The 25747-nt window shown below is 31.8% G+C and overlaps 1 protein-coding gene and 1 long non-coding RNA gene across 3 annotated transcripts; one reads left to right on the top strand and one right to left on the bottom strand.

Annotated features, from left to right (window-relative positions):
- Positions 1-1739: 1739 nt before the first annotated feature.
- Positions 1740-25736, top strand: LOC143186220 (alanine aminotransferase 1). Of its 2 annotated transcripts, none has more exons than XM_076389749.1 (6): positions 1740-2036; positions 15737-16209; positions 19448-19780; positions 22363-22807; positions 22890-23158; positions 23331-25736. In XM_076389749.1, exons 2-6 carry the CDS (start codon positions 15904-15906, stop codon positions 23607-23609), a joined length of 1632 nt encoding a protein of 543 aa, XP_076245864.1. In that variant the 5' UTR covers positions 1740-2036; positions 15737-15903; the 3' UTR covers positions 23610-25736. The 2 variants fall into 2 exon arrangements, with proteins under 2 accessions (XP_076245864.1, XP_076245865.1); XM_076389750.1 differs by lacking the exon at positions 1740-2036 and adding an exon at positions 15477-15572.
- LOC143186223 (uncharacterized) lies at positions 14907-15335 on the bottom strand. Its single transcript, XR_013003026.1, has 2 exons — positions 15209-15335; positions 14907-15055 (listed from the first exon to the last, which is right to left on the bottom strand). It is a non-coding gene; the product is annotated as an uncharacterized LOC143186223 (long non-coding RNA).
- Positions 25737-25747: the final 11 nt, after the last annotated feature.

The following is a 25747-nucleotide window of genomic DNA, read 5'->3' as shown; positions in this document are numbered from 1 at the left end:
TAATGTATTTTTATGTTGTATGAATGATCAATCTTAGTTCAATTATAGAGTGCATCAATAAAAAAATGTTTAAGTGACTAATTGTAAGATTTGTAAGAAGTTAAATGAAAAATTTAGTTTATATCCATGTAATTGATTTGTCTACTTTCACTTGTTTATATTTATACAAATTTACATACGTTGGGTGAGGAAAAATTTTATTATTATTTATACATACATTCATTTGTGTGTAGAAGTTTCCATAAAACATAAGAAGTCTCTATAAATTTAAACCAACCGAGCAAGTTTCAAATAACTTAACACTGAAAAAAAATTTCACTTCTTCATTAACATACTAATCGTGCATTTTTTTCATCTTATAAAAAATGTACATAGTTAACACGTTAACATGATTTTACGTTCGGAAAATTTTACAAGAACAATGCAGTTTGTTATAACATGTACGGAAATTATAAAACATAGTAATGATTGTATCATAGATGGTACTGTTAGCAAGTGTTAGGTGTACTTCTTTAATTTATAAATGAACGTACAAACTCATGACATATAATAGAACAGAAGTCACTGGAAAAAAAAATAAAAGTAATAGATGATGTACGTATCTAATATGAATGATTGAAAATGGTTTTATAGTGTTAAATATTTGTTAGTTTATATAACAAGCTATTTAAGTTTTGAAAACAATTATTGCTTCATTAAACAACAGACACAGTCTTCATTTGCGTAATGTTAAACATAGTTGAAACATTGCGGGTAGTAAGAGCGAACTTAACAAACTCGAGTTTCGAGGAAAACGTTTTTTATTAATTTCCTTTAAGGTTGAATAAAATAAAAAGTATTTCTGAAATTGTTGAATTCGCTCTTACTACCCACAACGCCTCAATTGTACGATGCATACGTAAAACAGTTTTATTATTTTTCAGAATGCGGTGACATTTTCTATATTTTAGTATAGACTTTAATATAGAATTTCAATCTTATCAAAATAACGGTACTCAAATAAAAGTTTAAAGGGAGAATTCACTTTCGGAGTTTCTTCTCGTACATGTGTATTAACATGAGGTGTTATGAGTAATACGGGCAAACTCACAAATCCGAACTTAGAGAAAAACACCTTTTATTTATTTTTTATAAGGCCGAATAAAATAAAAAGCATTCTTGAAATTGTTAAGTTCAACCTTACTACCCGCAACGTCTCAAGTGTAATATACGTATATACTCTTTTATCAGAAATTCAAAGATTCAATTATGTATTTTGCTAACAAGTATAGGCACACATATTCCTTCTTTATGTAGTCTAATCAAAACGAACAACCTGTGTACATCACGAATAACGTGTATTACAAATCTATACTTTATTTACTTAAAAATTAGATTTATTTGGGTGTATAAAAACGATTCTGAAGTGTCTTTTCATCTTTATCCAATAACGTGCATGATTTCAAAGGAAAGGAAGAAGAGAGTGAAGACGGTACGGGGAGGAGAAGGTTCATAATAAAGAGATCACGATTCTGTCGTATCGTGACCCTATCGCGACCCGCCAACAGACACCGAGACGCGATGATCCGATTTATGCTGGAGGAAGAGCTTCTGGTTGCGTCGAGTTGGGTGCCGCATCTTGCGCACACTCCGTTCCGCAGCGAGCACACGCAGAGACCACGAGTAGTGTCTCCTGACAAATTCGTGGAAGCTAACGGCCGGGGTTCCTCCGTGAAACTGATAAAACGCATTCGGTCGTTCCGGCTTGGCGAATGAGGTTTCAAGGTGAGAGAACGGTGCAACGTTAACGGCGAAGAATGCGCGACGAAAGCTTTCTAGAGGTCCTCTTTCTCCGCTTAATCTACCGGCACCACCGCGACGAAGCATGAAACTTAAACGCGTTACGTGTTCTTACCGTCGAAATCGTTTGTGCCGATCCATCAACAATTAGATGAAGCTCGAAATCCTGGTTTGCTTGCGAGAATTGTAACTTGTTTCTAGACGCATCGACTACGGAGCGTTTTACGGCTTCGAGGCTTCGTCATACAAAGTTTAAGGTAAGCTTACCTACATTTCTAGCCCTAGACTTTAATATTCCTTAGACTTTAGGCCTAGCTTTTTCGACGGCGTATTTTTACAAACATTAAGGGGGAAAGAAACTTCTCTAGAATCAAGAAACTTTAGAAAACTTTAAGGTTAAAGAATTTGAACAATATACAAATAGATATCAAATTAAGATTTCACAATCTTTTCCTATTTTTTTATTTACATTCAATTCTCCTTTTACATGGATTTGTTTACATGATTCTGGTTTCATAAGATTTAGAAAAAAATGTAATTTTCTTTCTACACGATCGAAATGATGCCCTGTTAAGAACTTCCATATTTTTCAAAGTAGTTTTAACTTCAGTTTTATTATAGATATATATTCTGGGCACTGAGTTGTAAAAATGACTACACAAGTTTTTTCCTATTTTATCAAAAAATCTTAATTTTATCTTCAATAACATGTCTATGTAAGCAAGTCGATTAGTTTCGGCCTCAAAATTAAAATTAAGTAATCTTGAATTAGGTTTAATAGAAAAATTCGAAAAACCATTGTTCTGTTTTTTAAAATTTGGTGTGCATAATATATATATATATATATATATATATATATATATATATATATATATATATATGTATGTATATATATAAAATTTTGTTGATTTTTTTGTTGATTTTGTTGATTTGTAAAATCAACAAATTTGCATACTTTCATTTAATAACTACAGTTGAAATCATGATATAATTCTTGATAATGTGCCATTCATAACTTCAGTTTGTGTTTAAACAGCACCGCTTATTCGATATGAGTAAGAAAATAACTATTTTATCAGTAATTTATCATTTGCCTTTATAACTTTAAATAACAATTTAATTAAAGATTTTTGTATGATTTATTCGAAAATAACTCATTTGTATTGAGTTTGCACTATGGAATTAATATTCTATTTTTTCATGTATAGGTTTTACAATTGTTTTACACAGTTTTTTGGGAACCTACTTTCTGTGTAAAAAAACAATTGGTTGTTTATCACTTGATTACTAATTGAAAAATATATCGAAGTCCATCTTCGTTAAAATCTTCATAAATATGTAGTCGAGACAGTTAAAAATATTTCATCGCAGAGAAAGTTTAGTCAAAGTCATACGGCAGCCATGTATGCATGTACATATTACATTATACGAAATTTTAAATTTCGACTAAAATGTTCAATTTCGAGAAGTCTAACTCATTTCCAAAATTTAGTTATTAATAATTTTAGATCTTTCCGCACAGAAGCATTTTCCTTTTTCTACTTATAGAAGCTTGTTGTAATAATTAAATCGCTGGCTTTGAACACTATTTATAATCTGCATATTCTATTAGGAAAAATAGGAAATACTTTAAACAGAACATCAGATGAAGCACCATCTTATTTTTGGTGACGTTTGTTAAAGCTCTCTTTTTTATTGAATAAGTATATTTATTTTACTTTCTGTACTTATATTTTCATAATTTGTTGTTCCAATCTTAACTCTCTGTTGCCGTAATTTCATTTTTTTTTAGTCGCGTGACTACATACTGTATACGTGTCATAAAACACTTTTAACTTCTTGTCCTCTAACCAAATACAACTAAAATATAATGCATGATAATAAATTTGCCGTTTTTTTTAGATATTTTTATAAAAGAATAATTTATGTCCCCCTAATTTAAAATATGAACTTAAAGTCCTTAAATTTTTAGTATTTTTATATTTACCTATGACGTATCAATGGTTTTTAAGCAAATTTTAACATTGTAAATTACAACCAGATGTCCTTGTTTTATGTATATTTAATCACGTGTGTACGCGTGTAATAAATGAATCCGAACACGTCAATCAGTATAAGTTTCGGTATACGGATATACCCGTGTATCTATATTACACGTGTATGTATACGTGAATACTCTGAATACGTACATATACTTCAATATACATACATGTAAATTCGTGAACAGTCAAACGTCTGGCAATTCCAGAAACGAAGAAATCTTGATCTTGTTCAGAACCGTATGATATGATTGCGAATCAATACTAGAAAGACATATATGTCAGCTCAATTGTCAATTAAATATTTCGTTCCTTAATCGTATGATTTAAAACGGGCATATCCCGAATAGACCCAATGAAATATAAACGACTTTTTTATTATTATAATAAAATTACATTAAACATATACAAGGCTTTTGGCTACAGGTGGAAGAAATTTTAAGACGCGATGCTGGAGGTAAAAATAAGACGAAAAACAAGAATGATGATATGCCGTTTAGGGCTCGTTAATTATTTATAAGCAATTGCAGGTTTGGTAAAATGCGCCTATAATCAGGCAAACTGTCTTACGTTATCGATCACATTGGGCGCGCGGCAAACGACAGCTGATCGAATCGCAGTGGTGATCATTGCCATTGAAACAACATTTGATAATCTGATTATCTGATAGAGCTTATCTGATAGAGATGCAGTAAAATTCAACGATACTTATCTCGGCTAGATGATTCTACGATGTACTTTATAGAAAATCGAAGGGTAACATTGAATAACAATAAACCTGCCTACTCACAACAATTCATAAGGCGAATCAAAACATTCTCTATGAGATTTTGGAACAGAAAGGATTAATGTGTTTACTTTCAATTCACACACACTAGAAATTTAGAAGAGAACTACAGGAAGTTTGTATGAATATTTCGAAAGTATCACGTGCAACGACAACACGAATGCATATCAGTTAATTTCGTTTTTGTGAAACTCTTAATAACTGTACACAGAAACATAATTTCACCGATCACTAGCACTCACGGACTGTTTGTCGAATATTCGAATATTTATAACTAGAAAATAATTAGAAATTTCGGTTTGGTTATTCACTTATATTACATATATGTATAATGTACAACATACGTATACGTATTATATAATGCATAATGTATAGTATACGCATACAGGTCATTTTATGCCAACTCTATCACTTTTGTATCTCGATATCAAGGATTTTGATGATATTGAAATATATTGTAATCCATCTGTAATTAAGAGGAGGGGGATTAAGTCATTATTTTGATAATTTCGAAATTATTTAACAAATACAAGGCCCCAAAGTTTACAGTTTTTGTCGATTTTTTCGACAACTGCTTTCACGTTTGAATGTATAACTCTGAAACTATTAAAGATACAAAGTCCAGTTTTTTTTTTTCTATTAATCTTGGAGAATGTACATATCTAAATAAATTTCTTTCGTATTTCGTAAAAGATTTATTCAATACAAAAAAGATAACAATATTTTTATTTTACGAATTTGAACAGGATCAGGTGTCAACAAATTTGAAAAAAATATATCCGCTTTCTTTGGTCTTTTCCAATTCTAATGATTAATTCTGGTCTTTTTGAGGTAATTATATACATTAGGGGAGCCACCTCCGATTTCAATGACCTTGGAATATGTTGTCAACGTCATCATTCTGAACAACTTTTCCCTATACATATACCCGGCGGTCTGTTTTAGTTTTCGGGATATTCGCAAAAATGTTTTCAATATTAAAATGTGTGATCGGAGTTGGTCTGGGCGGCAGCCCCTCCCCAAAATAATAGACATGTTCCTGCTTGTTTATTCCTTTATATTTTCAGTTAGTTTATACGTATCTGCCATTACTTGAAAAAAAGCATTCAGTCGTTCGTCAAAATCGAATGTTCTTTCAAATACAAATTCTGCCAGATAGTGGTTGAAATGATATTCTCTACGACCATACCTAGGAATATTGCCACGAATATCTCTCCATATTCTTTCAATACTCTGGGTATGGACACCTGTGATTGGATCAACGACATTTTTTGAATGATTCACTACAAAATGTTGATATATATTTTTATCAATTTGTTCATATGCTTTTCAACAATCACTATGGATTATTGTTTCAGGAGCAATTTTTTTTAAAATAAGACGCAGTAATACTTCTGCTCTACGGGACAGAATTGGTACTACAAATATCTTTTTTGTGTCACGGTATGTACCACCGAAAATCCATTCTCCCATAATAAGTCATCCACGATTATATTTTCGACGTCCAAATTTGGCTTTATCGATTTCTACAATAATTAATGCACGACGTTACGTTACAACGATTTGTTCGAAACTGATAATAATGAACCGTCTTTCCTCGAGTTCTTTTGACATCATAAGAAATATCAACAATATAGGTTTCAGCGAGGAAGGTAAACAGAAGCTCTTGCTAACGAATCTAACCCAGACCTATTTCGATCACTCTTTTCAATATTGAAAACTTTCTTTGCGAATATCTCGAAAACTAAAAGAGATCTCCCTATGTATGTATAGGGAAAATATACGGAAACGTGTCAGCTGCTGCCCCTCCCCAAGCCCTGGCTAATGATCCTAACCCAGACCAACTCTGATCACACTTTTTAATATTGAAAACATTTTTGCGAATATCTCGAAAACTAAAAGAGACCGCCGAGTATATGTATAGGGAAAAGTTGTTCAGAATAATGACCTTGACAACATATTCCAAAGTCATTGAAATCGGAGGTGGTTCCCCTAATCTATATATTTACCAAAAATTTAATTGTTTATTATAACGTAATTTAGTGATTTAGTTATACGTGTACATAAATGAAACACTTTTACTTGAAATTAACTAATATAGTAAACAATAAAAAACTTATTTGCTTTCTAAATTCGAATTACAATGAATATTTTTGCATCAGGATCTTAATTTTTTTTCTTAATATACCTCGACAAGGTCATCTTATTATTTTTGTATATTTCCGTATTTTGCTTCAATATTATTGAGCTTTCGTTTACTGCAGCATAAGCTTTATAAATTATTAATTCTAATTCATCAATACAATTATGCAACAGTTACGCAACTCGAATATTTATTTTCGTCCCACAAAAATGAAAACGATTGAATAGCAACCGATAGAATCCACAAACACGTAGTTTCCATCACAGGGAACAGTCGACTAATAAGTTTAAACTAAACGTATCTTCTTAATCAAGATGCATGTATTCAATGTCTTGATCATTTCAGTATACCAACCTATCTTCCGTATCAACTTACCCCAGTCTCCCCTAAATATATATACAGGGTGATTCATATAACTGTAATAAGTCACATCTTTTTTTTGGTTGAGGTCACAATAAAAATGTCGAAGGAAATAAATGAATGGTTTCGAAGGAAGCACAAGGTGGTAGAATTAGTCTTTACCACTCTACCTTTTTTCGTGCATATATCGAAACCTCTCGTTATTCTCTATAAAAAAGTACTACAGTACTCTCTCAATAAATGTGAAATTCCTGGGTTCGAAGAGTCACATTTATCGTATAGGTACTGCATTCTTTATAGTTTGCCAAACGTAGAAAGAGACATATAGTCGACGAAAGAAAGGAACTGAGAAAGGAGATGGTTAGACGAAGATTAAAGGTCGTGTATCGGTGAGATAATACTAATGTATGAGCAAACATTTTTTTACTTGTGGTCCTTCTTTCACAATTTTTTTTATTATATTCGTGACATTTTTCTCATTAAAATGATACTAAACACGATATAATACTTTTCACGCATGCCTTCCCCATTCCATGACCAGATGTGAGGTAATATACGTGGAGAATAATGCGTTTATGTACACACATATACATATAATAGTTTTTATTCAGAAAGGTCTATAGCTTTCACAGAAACAATGCTCGTACAAGAATGACTCGACACGTTGTTCCACAAGAGCACTTATTATTGTTAGCGTTTTGCCAAAAGTTTCTTTACCCAGTGTGTACATATTGGGACATAAATTTTCTGCGGGGGAGTGTGACACAACACAGAGAAAAACTGGGGGTCAGCAACGCTTTGTTGCATAGTCTGCTCAGGAGCTTGAGGGCCAACTCGACGTTGCAACTAACCCAAAATTGTCTCTATGCACATCGAAAGCGTCGCTACAGATATTTCAAGAACAGAGGTCTATACATATTAAGCTCATATATAAGATTAAGCTCTCTGTTTGTGTCGCATTTTACACTCACGACACGATTGTTGGTGAGCAAATTATTTTCCTGTTTACATTTACATTCACCGAGTAGAAGACACGAATTCTACGTTACGTTCCAGATGTAATATTATTTTAAACTTTATTAATAACTTCTGTATTTCTAATTTATTCACAGCAATAGTGAAAGATAATAAGTTATGATTTTATAAGTAAATATAATTCGGATTATATCATATTTGACATCATTTTAATCAAAAAAATATCAAGAATATGTTAAAAAAAGAACCAAAAATAAAAAATATTTGCTCTTGCATTACTATTGTCTCACACGGATATTCGCTCCGGAACTCTATTTACACTGTTCAGCGGTCGAACTTTTGTGCCGCCATTGCCGTTGCATTAATCGCTTCACTGGTTCCAAAGTTAATTATCTTAGTGGTGGGGATAAAATATTCGCATTTTACGCATAAAATTTTTTTACTCAATAAATGAATACTTTACGAGAAATTTTGAAAAATTAATTTAATGTTTGAAAAGTTATCTTTATTAAGGATGTGTTCAAACGTTTTTCCATCATATTTTAAACCTTTTATACAATGTTTTTTAATTGTTGTGGTCACTTAATTAAGTTATACAATGGTGTAAGAAGTGTTTATGTGAAATGCTGTGTAAATACAAGCGTATATACGTGGAGATACGTTTTTCAAAATATCTAGTGAAGTTTTCATTTTCCGGCCATGTTACCTTAATACTTTTTCTTTTTTTTTTACATAGGATAACAAGAGGATGTGTGTGTTCCACACGTACAAGAAAGAAGTTAGGTTTCCGTTAGAAACGATTGTGACCTTCATATGACCTTTACGGGTCCACCTAGAGAAAAACTAATTATATCAGCTTGTGCTTCTCTTGAAATTATTCAGTTTTTTCTTGTGACATTTTCTTTTAACTTTAATAAAAAAAAAAGATACGGTTTGTTACAGGTACGTGGGATCACCCTGTATACATACGTAGGAGTGAAATCTACTAATATTTGCATATTAGAGTAACAATAAGTTTAATTTTATCTTCTAGCTCTATATTTTGGATATACCTAAAATAAGTAACAAAAATGTATTACGACACATTATAGTGTAATATATAATAAAAATTAAAAACAATTACTAATTTTTTTACGTACGATCATTTAAATTTAAAAATAAAGTTGAAGAAGAACGAAATTTAATGTTATATAAATACTTGGACGCCTTTCAAAAAGCCAATAAAATACAATAATGATATTTTTAAAAGGTTTAGAATTTGGCTGAGTACCACATTTAATATATTAGAAATCATTTTTTGTAATTAATCAAATCTGATTGTTACTCTTCTGTCAGATGATTTTTTAGTTCTTTTTTAATGTTTATTGTTGATTTCTTAGTGAATTCAGTCTTGTTTATTTCATACGGTAGTCCTGTCTTTACAAACGAAATCATTATTTTACTTTTGAGATTTGAATTCGTAAAGTATCTGAATACTCACGTAATATCAGCATCTGCACCTTTCAATTTTTTATCTAATATTAAAACAATAACGTATAATAAGTTAATGGTATTTTTTTCTCTTGGATATCTCTACATTGTGCTGTAAGGTGGTGCAATATATTATTCTTGTTTGCTGCAGTTATTTAAAATATCAAATTTATAAATGCAAATTACACGAGTTTCCGAATATTAATGGAGTCACTAAATACATATATACATATAAACAAAACATAGATCACTTAGAATCATCAAGTTTAGATTCTGAATTTCAAAACCTGATGCAAGTGATGGCAAATATCTATGTATTAGATTTTCGCTCGAGGTCGATTAGTCGGTATTCATAAGGAATTGCAACAGCTTTTCATTGCAAAATTTAAATAAATTGATGTTGCGTTAAATCCGCAACTGCATCTCCTTGAAATGCAGCGGGAGATTGTTCCTTTAGATTGTTACAGTATTAGAATTTTCATGAGATAATATTGGCGAGAGTGAATGTAATGCATCATATTTCTGAAAGAAATAAGTCCATTCCACTGAAGTACGAGAAATATGGAACAGAACTTCTGACAAAAATCTAAATGATCTTTACTACGTTACTATCTATGTTTTCAAAATAATGTAATTGATTTTTTCCAAAATATAATATTCAACGTTCAACAAGTAGTTTTTTATCATTGTAACGTCAGTTCAGTCAAAGTAATCAGTTTCCTAGGATGGATTTTTGGTTTCCTAAGTTGGACCACTGAATTAAAATGTAAAAATGATTAAGTTTTCTTAACAATAAGTTCACAAAATATATTACGTAGATGTCAGAATACTTACTTTGTAAAATCTCATAGTAAAACTCAACAATTAACGAAAATGTTTTTTTAATTTCGTATCTACTCCTATACACAGTATATGAATCCAAGTAACATTTTGTACATTTTAATATATTTTCTTCCTAGATTTGTTTACATAAGATACAAAACCAGTCAACATCCTTTCTTTGCCCTTTAAAATATTGAATTATATTGAACTGGTTCAATGTAAGCAATTACTTTTGGTCTAATAATTTTGGGTAAAAATTTAAAAATGAATACAGTAAATTGTAGCTTAATAGATGTACTTTCTATCGTATACAATATGTCCGGTTTAAATGTATACAGATGGTTATTTCCGTAAATATTAAAAATGAGAAAAAAGGTTTCAGACAAAAGTTGTAAAGCATCAAAGGGGATATACTATGATGATAACAATTTGACCTTGCGATGACCTTGGAGAGCCTAGTGAAGGTCACATTTAAATTTTTTAATAAAACCCTATATTTTTTATTGCATATTCTTATAGCTGATATCGAAACGTTTTCAAAACACTATCTACACATGTATTTTGCACATGATACTTATACGTACACACGTAACCTCTACATGGTATACATCGGATAATGTTAATGCCGGCAGTACGCCAACTTTGAAAGTTAATAACTCAACAATGACTTATGCAAACTACACGTGTAAGCAGTGTTTTGAAAACGCTTCCATAACCTCTACAAGAATATACAATCAAAAATATAGGAATCTACACGGGACTTCCAAGACATACTGTACATACTGAACGTACAATATACATAATTGGATGGCATGCTACTTACTTTAGAAAAAGTAGAGAGCTTACAGTCGGATGCTAAAATGTTAAATTTCTAGATGTTAAAACAGACTGCGTTTGTTTACTTAAACATCACGTGGTGCTGTGTGATAGTGATTAACAAGCAACACATATTAATTGTCATATGATGCAAATTGTTTATACATTACAAGATACACTGGTGGTCCAACCTTGGCGCCGCGCCCATCCAAATTCGACAATCTTCTAGTAGTCCCGAAAATTTGTTAATTTTTTTAAAATGTGATTTTAATTATAGCGAAATCGTCATAGAATTAATAGATTGTATTACTGTTACTGAATTCGTAATTGGTAAGGATTGTTACGGCGGGCGACGTAACATAATTATTTTATATGTGAGTTCGTTGACGCTTTAATCCGGAACTGGACCTTTATTGAAATTCTCGCGCTTGTCTTACTGTCTATTGGAATTCGAGGCTCGTTATAGAGAAGTAAAGAAACTTAATTGCAAGTGATTGTGAATATATGTATATGTATTATAAGGAGCTCAAAATCCAATGATATTTTCTTTATACAGTATGAAGCAACAAAACAGAATCTTCAGTCAGGTAATCCAAAGTTAATAATAACTACTGAAGATTACTATTGCCATTGATTATTATCGAACAATAAAATAAAACCCATATCGGAAGATGATTGGAAGATGATAATGATTGAAAGACTCACCCTGCCTATAGAAATTAATCGGATTTTTGTATAATTGCAACTTCCTCTTTCTTTCTATAACCCTTTATAGACTATCCTGTTCCAGGGACAGAAGGCAGCCACACATATGCACACGTTGATAAAAATAAGAATAAAAATACTTACTTGAAATAAAAGAAAAATTGAATTTTAAAAGAAAAAATATATGTATATAATAATGAATGAGTTTGCGGAAACTATAAACTAGGCTTTACGTGAGCCAAAGTCTTTTGCACTATCGTACAAACTCTAGCTTAACACAACTCACGGACCCATCGACACGCACCTCGCGATTATTCGTCAAAGAGTTTCGCAGCTTCGCGCGTCCGCAAGCGTCCAGAGTCGGACCGCTCCGATTAAGGCGTAACCGTATTGTTCTTTCTCATTAGCTAATGACAGTAAGATTTTCGGCACTCGACGATCCGTGATTGGTCAAGTCAAATCAGATCCAAGAGAAAGAAGTGTGCGCTACTATGCGTCCATCTCCCTCCCGGGCTCCCAGACTCCCACACAGTGCTCATTCATATGTTCATTACACATACATATATGTTCGGTTTTAGCTCAATGCACATATACCACTTCGTTCACTCTCATACACCTGATTATAATTTTATACTTAATTTTTGTTGCAATAAACCTTGATGGTTCGCAATTTTATTACGCATACTGAATAATCTACGAAAGAGAGGCACTATCAACATCGCATTGTTGAGAGAGTCCCTCTATACATTTTCGTTGTATTTATAATAGCATTTGTAACAATTCCGAATTGTATTGGTTCGATCATTCACACGAAAGTACTATAATTTAACGGACTGAACTGATTGATACGTTACAATAATTTAATGACGCAAATTTTCCATTCGCTCAAGAAGGTTCTCACGGCGGTACGCGCTATCGCGCCACGTAGTCGCCAGAGGAATTCGTAAACGATTTTATCGCATACTACGACGAGAGTTTAGGCTATGGACCACCTCGGCAACCATCATTTCAAAGAAGAAGAGGTTTACAATTTGATATATACATCCTGTACGTTCGATAAATCTATTGCGCAAGTGTTCAACTAGGAAAACTCCACAATGCAATGCTTTGTTGAATCACGTCGCTCCATATTTTGATGAAAAATTTGTTAAAACTTGATCGGAACGTAACAGGATTAAAAAATTAAGTTGAAGTTTTGTTAATAAATGTATGCAAGTATCTATACGTACGTATGTATGTACCAAAGCAACTTACAAAGTGAGAACCAGGTTGGACTATTATCTCGTACTATTATTGTCCCTTATTCAACAATTAAGTACATATAAATTAACCGCGATTAATAAAGATATGCGTATAAAATATTCTCTTAAATAATATTTATATTGTATGCTATACATATATAGATACAGTATACTATGTGTAGATACAATGTATCTACTATTGTAAAACCTTATTTTTATTTATTAATTATATATCTGGTTAACAAATTGGTTAGTGAATTAAATGAAAATTAAAAAGCATGTATTACTGAAGTTGAATTTAAACCGCTGCTAAATTGCTAAACAAGTAGTAAGCTGCTGCGTATCTATATCACTACTTACACCACACAATTTCGGTTAAGTGATTGTACGAGCAAAGTAAAGACTAATAATCCACTTTGACAAACTTTAAACTTCATTTTTTGAAATGAATATGGTCTTCAAGGCCCTCTGCCCCATTTGGCAGTTCTGATCCTCCCCTTATTAGAAGATATTCTCATTACTGACGAATTCAGTCAATAAAGTAGGATTCTTCGAAAGTACTTTATCAATCTTATTTTGGAATATCTTTTTATGTTCCATTAGTATTTTTTTTGTAATGATAATATTCAAGGATAGGCGATATAGGCGATCAAATTTGACTCATTTAATTGTTACAAATATATTACTTAAACGTATAATTTAACAAATGAATATACACATCAAAATTAATAACTAAAACTTATAACTGTTTTTAAAACTTTCTGAAATCATAACACATTATTCTTATTCATATAGATTTATATAATTAAATCAGTGTATGTATATTTCTAATTTACTACTTATATGAAATTCTCAATTTACATATTTGTAATTCCAATTTATTTAAAATATACTCGCATAGAAGCTTATCCATTATTCAATATATAATTTTCACTATTCTTAACTTCAGATGTATGTATATATTAATTGAAATATGACATTAGATGTTCTGCTCATTCAATTTGTAAATAAAAATTGTATCCTTATTATACAGGATGTTCGGCGACAGGTCTAAAAAATTGTACCACGTATCAGACTGATTGTACATGCTAAAATAAGCGGAAAGTAAAAAATAATGAAATTGTGTTTTAGACTCCGTTTCCAAATTATTAATTGTTGAAAAAACGCCTAAAATACGCGCGAACTGTGTCTGATTTCGGGATTATTTTACTGACTTCGATGTGTCTGACACGTCTAGTGATCATCAGCAGTAGAATAAGTCCCAAGTGAGATACATGTCACGCGAGTTCTAGGCGTTTCCTCAGCGACTAATAACTCTGAAACGAGGATCGAAAAGCAATTTTGCCACGCTTGATTTTTGTCTTATTTTGACACATAGAATCATGTCTTAAAATTTCCAACATCTGTTGTCTATCATCTTGTATAATGCAAGGGCGGATCCGGAAGAGGGCGAGGGGAGGTGTAAAATACATTTACACTCTTAAATCTTCTTTTACGCAATTTGCAATTTGCTTATAATTTATATTTTAACCCTCTGACGTTTTTTGACAATGTTGATTTGTGTACTTTTTACAATACGTTCGCTGCTGATCGCACGTTAACGTGCGATGAGACTTTTCGTCAAGAAGCCGGTCGCGCGCCGTCGCGTGATAGACCTATGTTAAATTAACGAGAGCTGTGTGATTAATAATTTGGAATATTTTGTCGCTCCATATCGGCAATGAAGGTGATAATGTTACGAAAGAAAATAGTACGTAAAGGAGTTGAAATTTCTATCTGCTACTATAACCTAAATTTATATTAATTATGTACACACTAAGTATATATCTAACAAATTATTCGAAATATTACATAATATTTTTAGATGTTATTACTCTTGAGGATGGTGATAATCTGCCCCTACTCTCAGGATCTGCCGCTATATTAATAATGCAAATTCTAATTTAACAATCGTAATTCGTAATCGCACTCCGTATGTTTACATTTTTAAACAATTATTTCACTTATTATTTTTTAAAGTTGATTATAACAGTCACGTGCATGGAAATTCTCGCTTTCAATCATTACCTACGTGTATGCATATGTAGAGCAGCGCTATCTAAGTGAGAGCCATCAGCCCTTCGAAGTTCTCTCACTTGCATTCTCATCGTCAGGGAAACCAGGCGACTCTACAAGTCTGCCATGTTAGGTTAGTGACTCTGCCAAAAAAAACCCAAACAGTACGTACGACGTATGTATTAGTGGATGAAAGAAATAGGAAGGGGAAGCAAGCGAGTTAGGGACTAGGAGCTCCACCGCTGGACAGAGGTGATATATATAGAGTGTCTGATTGGGGAGCTATACAGTATCGCGTTTTCATCTCACGCGTGTGCATAATAACGTCAAGAATTTTAGCATTTGAAATTCTATTAACGGATATTCACCCGTTTACACTTGTAAGTTTCACTAGCAGACCTTAAAACTCACAGACGTGTGCAAGTACATGTGTTTCTAACAAACTCAAAACTAAACTGTGGATGAAGGAAAATATGCTTTAAGAAATTTTATTATGTAATACATATGTAAATATACGTATATATATGTACACACATGTCGACAGGACGTCTCCACAGATATATCGTCTTTCCGTCACTATTACGTGTCTCTGCCGCAAGAAAGTTCATTCAGTGCAAAGCGCATGCGTAAACTCCCCACTTTCCCGAGCGAATTACCGGATCCCGTCGAGGCAACTGATTGAATCGGAGGCAGAGAGGATCGTGTGGAACGATGCCGCAGGCACGCTGGTGGAACACCGTTATCGCGAGCAGTCGGCCTAGGACGTGGGAACAACTGACTGTTTCCGCGGGGTCAGGGACGTCAGGAGGTAGACTTCCCGCACGTTTGACGACCGTGGATGCGGCAGTCCAGCGGCCGGCTACCAACAGAATACTCCATCGCGGCATGGCGTGCGTTACACCCGCCGGCAAGGTCCTCACCGAGGACACCGTTTTCACTAACCTTCGGAAAATGGAATATGCTGTGCGTGGGCCCTTGCTCATTCGCGCCCTCGAGATCGAGAAGGAGTTGCAAAAGGTAAGACAGAGTTCACTAGTTTCGTTGCTTATGTTTGGAACTCGGAGCAGGAAACGGCTGCCTGAGCGATCGAAACTAATGTATCGTCCAAAGTCAATGCACTCTTTCATGACTGATACATATACATATAACGAACTTGAATATCTACATAGCATGTGTAACACTGACGTTTGTCAGTTTGAAGGGCTTGTACGGAAAGATGAGGTTTTAAATGAGCTTTGTACATGTTAGATTGACTAGTGTCATAAAGTAATTGATTCGTACTAGTTTCTGTGTAGAGCAGTTGACGCAAATGCTGTGAACGAAATAAAACAGGATGAAAAGAAGAAATAAATGTTCCATATGTTAGGAGAGGGATTCAATAAAAAAATAATAAGTCGGATCAGGTTATGTTTCCATAAACTTCTATTACAAGAATACGTACTATAGAAGGAAGTTGGCAATTCTGTAATTGATAATAATGAATTTTGTATTCTGGATCGATATACCTACATGAAGTGTGTTTCATAAACGTCGTGTTATCTCGAGAGTTAACGCCTGATAGATAACTTATGATAAAAGCGTTACGCAGTATTAGAAGGAGCAAATTAAATTTATACATATATTTTGATATAGATCCTTTTATTTTAGTTTGTGCATATGTAAATTTTTCTATGTATAATTTGCAGTTCTTTCATTCATTCTTTATTTGCAGTTAAATTTTATTAATAATTTGAATGTAATATTCGAAACGTATTTATGTCTATAACCTATTGTTACATTTATCATTACCACTTATGTTGTAAGAAGTGTTCTTATCAACGACGTGCCAATTTCTTTGATAATTGTCGAATAGGGTAACTCATACCGAATAAAAGTATTATAATTCATTATCAATATGTATAATAAGAAAAATAATATATTGCAACATCTATTTAAAGACCAGAAATATATTTACATAAATATTTTTGAATAGAAATAGAGTACACTATAAATATATCAAATACTTAAAAATTAACGACATCGAGCTTGTTTTTTTAGAAAAAATACCCGAAAAAAGTATATTTTGAATGTATTTTTCCCGTCATAAAAAGTTAACATTTTTTTGCAACGTTCATTTTTATCTAATATAATGTCAATAGTGTTATTTTTTAGATACATGTCGATCGCTTTTGATTAACGGTGACTTTGAAACCACCTGTCGCGAAGATTGCACTTCAAAGTGTTTAGACGTTTAAAAATAGGATTTTAATCGGTGTGTCTATTGATGTGTAAATGTCTCTCAACTTTTGAAATAGTACAAAACTATTGCAATTTTCTATGATAAATTGTACGTATCCTTCTACAGTAATTTTTTTTGTACATATTTCAAAGAATTAAACTATTATATCTCCATGAACCCGTAATTATACTCCATAAATATACAAAAAATATGGTATAATAGACGATTATTTAAATTTTGCAGTTTCAATTTTACACATGATTATTTTTTAATTATTTATAGCAATACATGTCAGTGGCATTTATTTCACTGAATTAACAATTATTCACTGTAGTCATGTGATGACATTTGAAACGGACGAGCAAAGTAATGAGAGTTGTATACGTGTAATTTGACTCTATGAGCCATCGCGAGAAATATAAACATATTATGAAACCTTGTAATGTACTTTATTAGAGCGTTATCTAAATGGCATTAATTGTATTATTCAGTTGAAAAATACTCAAAAAATGTCAAAGCTCGTTGCAAAGAGAAATTTGTATTTCTTGTTATAAGCTAACTTTATTAATATATTGTTACACATAGTGTGCATAAAAGCTGAAGCACATGACTTAAAGAAAAATTATTTTTGTGAATTTAGAAAAGATTTTATTGACAATTAAGTAGTCCAATAATTTAATCAGTATAGGAGTCAAGAGATATCTAGTGTTTGTCAAATCATAAATAACATCAAATGTAATTATACTAAACAGTAGATACATATGCAAGTATAGAAATATGAAAAAACTATATATACATTTGTTAAGCTGTTTCTCAGCACATATTATTTTTATACATACAGGGTGTCCCTGATTTTTCCACCATAACTTTTCTACAAGCAAATTCTACAAGCAAAATGGAAGAAAAAAATGTTATATAAAGATAGGCTGTAGTTGTTAAATGCTTCATTAAGAAGTTGTAATAGAAATACAAAATATTGTGTGTTATTACAAATACAGAACTGGCATCTAAAAGAAATATTTTGGCACATTTTTAAATTCTTCATTTTCCTTAATTGCAACGAATACGTTACGAATCCTTAGAGTAAACTTTTTTTTTCATACAAGGAATTGGTCCTTCTCGACCTCTACCCATCATTGTGAATAACGGCCAGTTAACCGTACTGATACTACATGTTTTGAAATGGAATTATAATGCGAATCCATCAAGAAAGCAATTTATTGTTATTCCGTATTTTAAACCTATTTAAAAACCTATGTTTATATAAAATTTTTTTTATATTTTGCATGTAGAATGTGCTGGCAAAGTTATATCAGAAAAAACTGAAACACCTTGTATATAGTATCAGAAAGACAAATATTTTAAATAGAGGAATTTTAATAAAAAAATCCTCAAAAAGTAAATCTTAAACAGAAAGTTTATCTTAACTATGAAAACATTGATTGATATGTATTTATAATTTCCTGATTACGTCACTCACTAACATTCGCATACAGGAAATAATTTTATACGCTAGTGCATTTGAATTATTTTCGCTACGTGAGTTTCAACGAGTTACGCTGATCTTGAGAGTGCAACTTGAGGTATCATGGAATGACTCAGAGTCATGAAAGGGAATAGTGCCAACTATGATTGTTAATGTTATATGGATTGCGAATCACAGTTTATAGTCGTTATTGGAACAGCCGCCCACTACATTTCCAAATAATATTGACATTTCTAAAATTGTTACACAATAATTCGAACTCAGATTTTATGAGTAGAAAATCTTTCGATAATTAAATTATTTATGTGCTCGATGTACTATGTATATTCCATACATAAACTAAAAATAATTATTCAAAAGCACAAGTAATTGCTACTTATCGTGTAAATAAAGTTCTAGTAAATAAACCTCTATATAAATGTTCATTCATTTGTAACGATGCATATGCAGTCAATATTAGTTGCAAATAATTTAATTTTTATAGTTTGTTACAGTTGTAGGTATTGTAATTTATTAGTTTTTTTGCACTAATTCAATTATCATTCTTATAGGGGGCTAAAAAGCCATTCAAAGAGGTGATAAAAGCTAATGTAGGAGATGCACACGCTATGGGTCAGCAGCCAATTACATTTCTCAGACAAGTACTGACTTTATCAGTATCGCCACAACTCCTTGATGACCCCTCTTTTCCGGAGGATGCTAAGGAACGAGCGAAAACGATTCTTTGTGGGTGCAAAGGAGGCAGCGTTGGGTCGTATTCAGAATCAGCTGGGATTGAAATTATCCGCAAACACGTAGCTGAATACATAGAGAAACGTGATTGTGGTATCCCTTCTGACTACCATAATATCATTCTTTGCAACGGCGCATCGGATGGAATCAAAGTGTGTAAATTATTTGTTTTATATTTCTTTATAAATAGTTTCATTAGCATTTAGTATTCTCTTTTTTTCATCTTTAGTTGCTAAACTGAATTCAGTACACCTGTGTCTCTTTTTATACGATAAATCTATATTGTATAAATTGTATGAAGAGAATCGTGTAAAAATTGATTTACCAGTTGCAATTTGCTTCTTTACAATTTGCAAATCAATTTTTACACGATATGGTTCTGCCGTGTAAAAAGAAACCCGAGTATATCCTGTAATGCACTCAGTAACAAATAGAAACAAATTCAAAGAGTGATTTTACATCTTAGAATAGCATGAAAATCAAAAATAACAAAGTACAGTTCATCCTTCATTTTTTAACCCTTTCGCACCGAATAGCTACTAATGTCCCTATAGTGATCGCACGCGAAACCGTTTCCATGTACAAATGGCAACTATAGTAGCCACTCGCAAAATTTTTTATGAACAGGAATTTGAAGAATTAAAACAAATTCTAATCAATTCCACAAAAATGCTTTAGAACGAATTTTGTAGTATACTGCGTATTCGTGGCTTGCATACCCGTACAGCGACAACGCAGTGACGATCAGTTTGACCGTCGCAGAAGTGTTAATAAGTATTTAAACGTTTTACGGAAAACAACTTGAGGTTCAATAATTCATCCTATGTAGCGTTGATGTCTGTTATGCAAGTCAAGAGACACTAAGAGTCAGTGATGAAGTGGTATCGTTATTTAGACTTATCAATCTGTATGGAGGACACTTTACAGCAAGGTTGCAAATATGTTAGCCCAAGATAAAATTCTTTTTATTGTCGTATAGTTTTTTGAACGATGCGAACAGGAGTAACAGAGCCTCAAAGAGTTTGCGAACCTTTTTAAACAGTTGTAATAAATTGTAATTCAATGGTTTAGTACTAATTTCGTAATTCTTAACTTTTGTTTTATTTTGATATGTAGAATTATCTGTTACGAATCCCGTTTTGTACGTATAAAGTACGTTTCATTTTAATTAACTGATGTATTTAATTCTTGAATTCTTGTATTTAGCTATTTCTTATTGGAGGAAATATCTCCTCTGAAAAATATCAACTTTATTTAAAGAGAGGTGCTACGAAATAGGTTTAAATTGGGGGTAGTAAAGGCGGGGGGGGGGGGGGGGGGGGGGGCTATAGCCTCGGGCCTCACCATTTAAGGGATCTCATTTTTTGATATACTAAACAAATGTTTTAAATACTTAAGAAAACAATTATTTTCGATTTATTAATGGTATTCTTCAAAAGTTAAATCTACTATGAAGTTTTGAAGTTACTTTAGCCCAAAACTTGAAAATAGTTTTCCTTTATAAAATACTCTGAAAAAGTAGGGAATTCTTTAGTACAGTATCTATCCACCGGGCCTCACAAAACCTGAATTCCGATCCTACCACTGAGATTTCACAATGATCTTTGTTTAATTTAGAGAAACGTATATATATTTTGATTTTGCGAGACATACAATTCATTCTAAAGTGATTTTATTGGTCTTTAATATTTTGATTTTTTAAAGTTATTTATGATCATTTGAATTCTTTCTTAAGCTACGCATTCAGAGAATTTTTCAACCTAGAGTTAATTGTCGATTCAATCGTAAATATAATGATTTATCACTACTTTTGTTCATAAATGCAGAATATATACTGTTATATATACTGTAGAGATTATTCTGTTGCCTGCGCGTATAGCTAAGTTAGTGAGTGGTGTAATAACGTGTCGTACCTCTATTTGATTGTAAGTAGAATAATTCGCTTAACCTGTGACACTGAATGTTATCGGTTCGATTATAAAATAAGTTGATCCTTACTAAGGTAATACAGTAGAAGTCCCCGTGGTTGACACATTTTAGGCGTTTCTTTAATAATTTATATCTCGAGGACAAAGTCTCGAACGAAATTTTGTTATTCTTGATCTTCGTCTCATTTTGGTATGTAAATTTTATATGCTAAATGTAAATTTTCTAACTATTGCTGAACACCCAGTAGGTCAATGACTTCATTTTGGCATTATCTACATGTCTAATTGAACGAAATATATATATATTTAAACATAACATAGGTCATCTTGAAATTTCGGAGGCACTTTCATGTAGACAAGATTTTGTCCATTATAGACGTCTCTCTTGAAACAGAGGAATTTAAAAACAGTTCAAGAAAAAATTGCGCAAGTTAATTAAAATAAGCCACCCATAGAATAAGATGAAAATATATTCTGTAGTTCTCATATAACGTTATAGATAAGTTTTAACTTACAATAAGTTAGAATTTCTACTTATGTATAAATTTTGACGTGACTGAATGTATTTTTTAACATATTAATTGTTGGCTTTAATTTTTGTTTATAAAAATCTGTTAAATTCTGTGGCCTATTCAATCCAGAGATTTCAATTAAGTAAGGTTACAGAATAATTGTTTTTTTAATATCAAATGTTAATTACATACAAAATTCAACATTGAAGATTTCACACTAGATGAATTTAATTTTTTTTAATTCATATTAACAAAAGTACATTATATATAATCTGCAATTATGCTGTGTTACAGTCAGTTCTGAAGTTGTTCAATGAGAAATTAGATGGAAAGCCATCAGGTGTGATGATTCCTATTCCACAATATCCTCTTTATTCCGCTACGATAGCAGAGTTTGGCTTGGCACAAGTTGGTTATTACTTAAATGAAGACAATAAATGGGCACTGGATATTTGTGAATTAGAGAGAGCTTTAAAGGAATCAAAGAAAACATGCAATCCTCGTATTTTGGTAGTGATAAATCCTGGTAATCCAACTGGCCAAGTTCTCACACGCAGTAATATTGAGGACATCATTCGATTTGCGCATGACAATCATTTGTTCTTATTGGCTGATGAGGTTTACCAAGATAATGTCTATGATAAAGACAGTGCCTTTCACTCATTCAAAAAGGTTATGACAGAGATGGGTGAACCATACTGTAAAATGGAATTAGCATCTTTCATGTCTGTGTCTAAAGGTATATTTCTATATAGTTTATAATAATTAATTGTAAGGAGTACTATAATTTCTTTTTTCTACTCTATTATTACATTACTCAGGTTATATGGGTGAGTGTGGAATCCGTGGCGGATACGCGGAGATCGTCAACATGGATCCTAAAGTAATGGCGATCTTATTAAAATCAATCTCAGCAATGTTGTGTCCAACTGTACTTGGTCAAGTAGTAATGGATGTTGTGGTAAATCCACCGAAACCTAATGAGCCATCCTATGAATTATTCCAAAAAGAGAAACAAGATACGTTACGTTCATTAGCTGAGAGGTCAAATTTGGTGGTTAATACATTGAATAGTATTCCAGGTTACAAGGTGCGTATTAATGCAAATTAGTTTTGATTAATTTTTCATTAAATAGATAAATCTTCATTACATTTGAGGATATAAAAATTCTGCAAAAATTTAGTTTATAATTTCTTAATATTAAAAAGTTAGTATCTTTCAATTTTGTGGCTTGTAATTAATGTTTCTTTTTATATTATAGGCAAATCCAGCTATGGGTGCTATGTATGTATTTCCACGAATTGATCTGCCAAAAAAGGCCATAAAGGCAGCTAAAGCGGAAGGTCAGCAACCTGATGTTTTTTATGCTTTCAAACTGCTAGAAACCACTGGGATATGCGTAATACCTGGCTCAGGTTTTGGACAAACTCCTGGAACTTATCACTTTAGAACAACAATTTTACCCCAGAAAGATAAGATAAAGACAATGTTAGAAAGTTTGAAACAGTTCCATCTTAAGTTCCTGGAAGAGTACAAATAATGATATAATTGTAATATTGTTGCATTTTAACTATTCCTTAAAGTGCCGGGGATCATGATGTGCAAATTTTTTGTGTGGTATATAACTTTGTATGAAAAACAGTATTACATTTGTACAAGCTTGATGAAATTTTGTTTAAGAAATAATGTTGTATGAAAATGCTTTTTTAACAAACTGGACATAATTACTAAATTTTGGTATCCTCATATTCATTACATTTTATAACAAATGATCATAAGGAAGACTTGTACAATTGTTCTATTGGTGATATGAATTTTCTTACGAAAAGCAGTGAATTTATATTTGAGTAAGTTTATCTGTATAAACAAAACATTTGTCTATATGAACTAAATTTGTTGAATAATTGTAAATAGAATGATTTTGTAATTATGTTAAGAAATCAATACGCTTAATTTTTTCAGAATTAAAGAGTGCGTGATGAATGTGTGTATGCATGTATAGTAATTTCACAAATAATGATCATGTTGCTCGATACTACGATGTATAATATTGTCTCGAAAGATGAAGAGCGTTATTCGCACTACTTTTGTAGTTGCCCTAATAAGTGAAAAAAATTAAGGAAAAACAAGCATTATTGTTAATTCGCTCTTTGTAAAACAGGTGATCCTGAAAACACATTAAAAATAGAAAAATAAAAACTTATTTCTTATTCCATTGGTAGCTTTGTTTGAAACAATATATTTTTTTTGCTTAGTATTTTTTTATTATAACAAATAATAAAAATAAGATACATTCTGAATGAATATTGTATGGTCCTATTAACTGTATAGCAATTGAAGTTATTTATGAAACATGAAAATTATGCTTTTTGTCTGTACAGAATAATACTAAATAAAGTAAGTAAAATGAATACAAAAATCCACACCGCAAAGTCAATCAAAGTCATTGGAAAACGATTAAATGAACTCACGTTTCTGAAAGGTAGTTAAAAAAAGTACATAATAAAATCGAACTATCTTCTTCTCTCACGCTTTTAAGGAAAGGGCTTGTACGTCCACGTTTTGTGTGACAGAATTCTTAATATAAGTCCTTACATGCTATGTGAATAACTTTTTGATCTGTCCGTTGCTTTAACGTAACAGACAATGTTATCAAATTTCGGGACCGGTCGTAGCCATGTATCGAACCCGGTATTTATGTCAAGAAGGGGGAGTAGTTTATAATTTACTATTGTGGCAATAATAATCCACAATTTTGTTGTGCACCCTTTTGTAAACTGAATAATCTGAATTGTTACCATCTTTGGAGACAATACTGTTATTATGATACTCACAACGATTCTATCAAATGAAATGTACAATTAACTTAGTTCTATCACACGAGTCGTTTATATTACAAAGAATGATTTCAGTGTTCAGATTATTTGCACATTTGTTCAAGATCATCGATGTTATAATAAGATATACACATTCAGTGGAAAGGGATATTACAAAAGATGTTTGTTATAAAATATGTTTCCATGTTGTCTCTTGAACTCAATATTTAAAAGAGATCATTTTTTATTTTCTCCTGAGTTTCAAGCAACATATTATTTTTGTATTAAAAAATATAAATTATAGTTACTTAAGGTACTATTTGTTATAATGAACTATAAGTGAGGTAAAAGTCTATTCAGTTTCTTTTGTTTGTATGAATATATTTGTTTAAATGTAGTATTGCATCGATGATCTTGATAACATAAAGATAAAGAGTGTTGAAAGAAATGTGCAAAAAACTTTCATAATTAAATGTAACTAGAAACATTGAGTGTTCACTTATATATGATCGTATATTTGAAGACAATATTATACCTAAATGTTTGTCCTTTTTAAAAATGAATATTTATTAACACGTTAAACGGACCGGCCTTAGGCTTTCCGTTTAAGTCTTTTCATTCTCTTATTTTTCGTTTATAGTGCACACTTTCACACATTATTTACGGCTGTCTCCACTTGACGGCAAAATGCGGCGTGAACGGAAAGCCAAGCAAAATAAGCTTGGCGTTTAACGTGTTAAACGTTTCTCCACAAGCAGAATGAAATTCAATGTAAAAATCCAATATTTATGAAATGATTTTCGGAAAGAATAACTATCTAAGAAAATAAAGAAATCGTTATATCCAATGTATTAATTAATCA

Source organism: Calliopsis andreniformis, chromosome 12 (genome assembly GCF_051401765.1).
Source record: "Calliopsis andreniformis isolate RMS-2024a chromosome 12, iyCalAndr_principal, whole genome shotgun sequence".
Classification (NCBI taxonomy): Eukaryota; Metazoa; Arthropoda; class Insecta; order Hymenoptera; family Andrenidae; genus Calliopsis; species Calliopsis andreniformis.
Note: the sequence above shows the minus strand (reverse complement) of the source record. Positions and strands in the feature narration are given on the sequence as shown.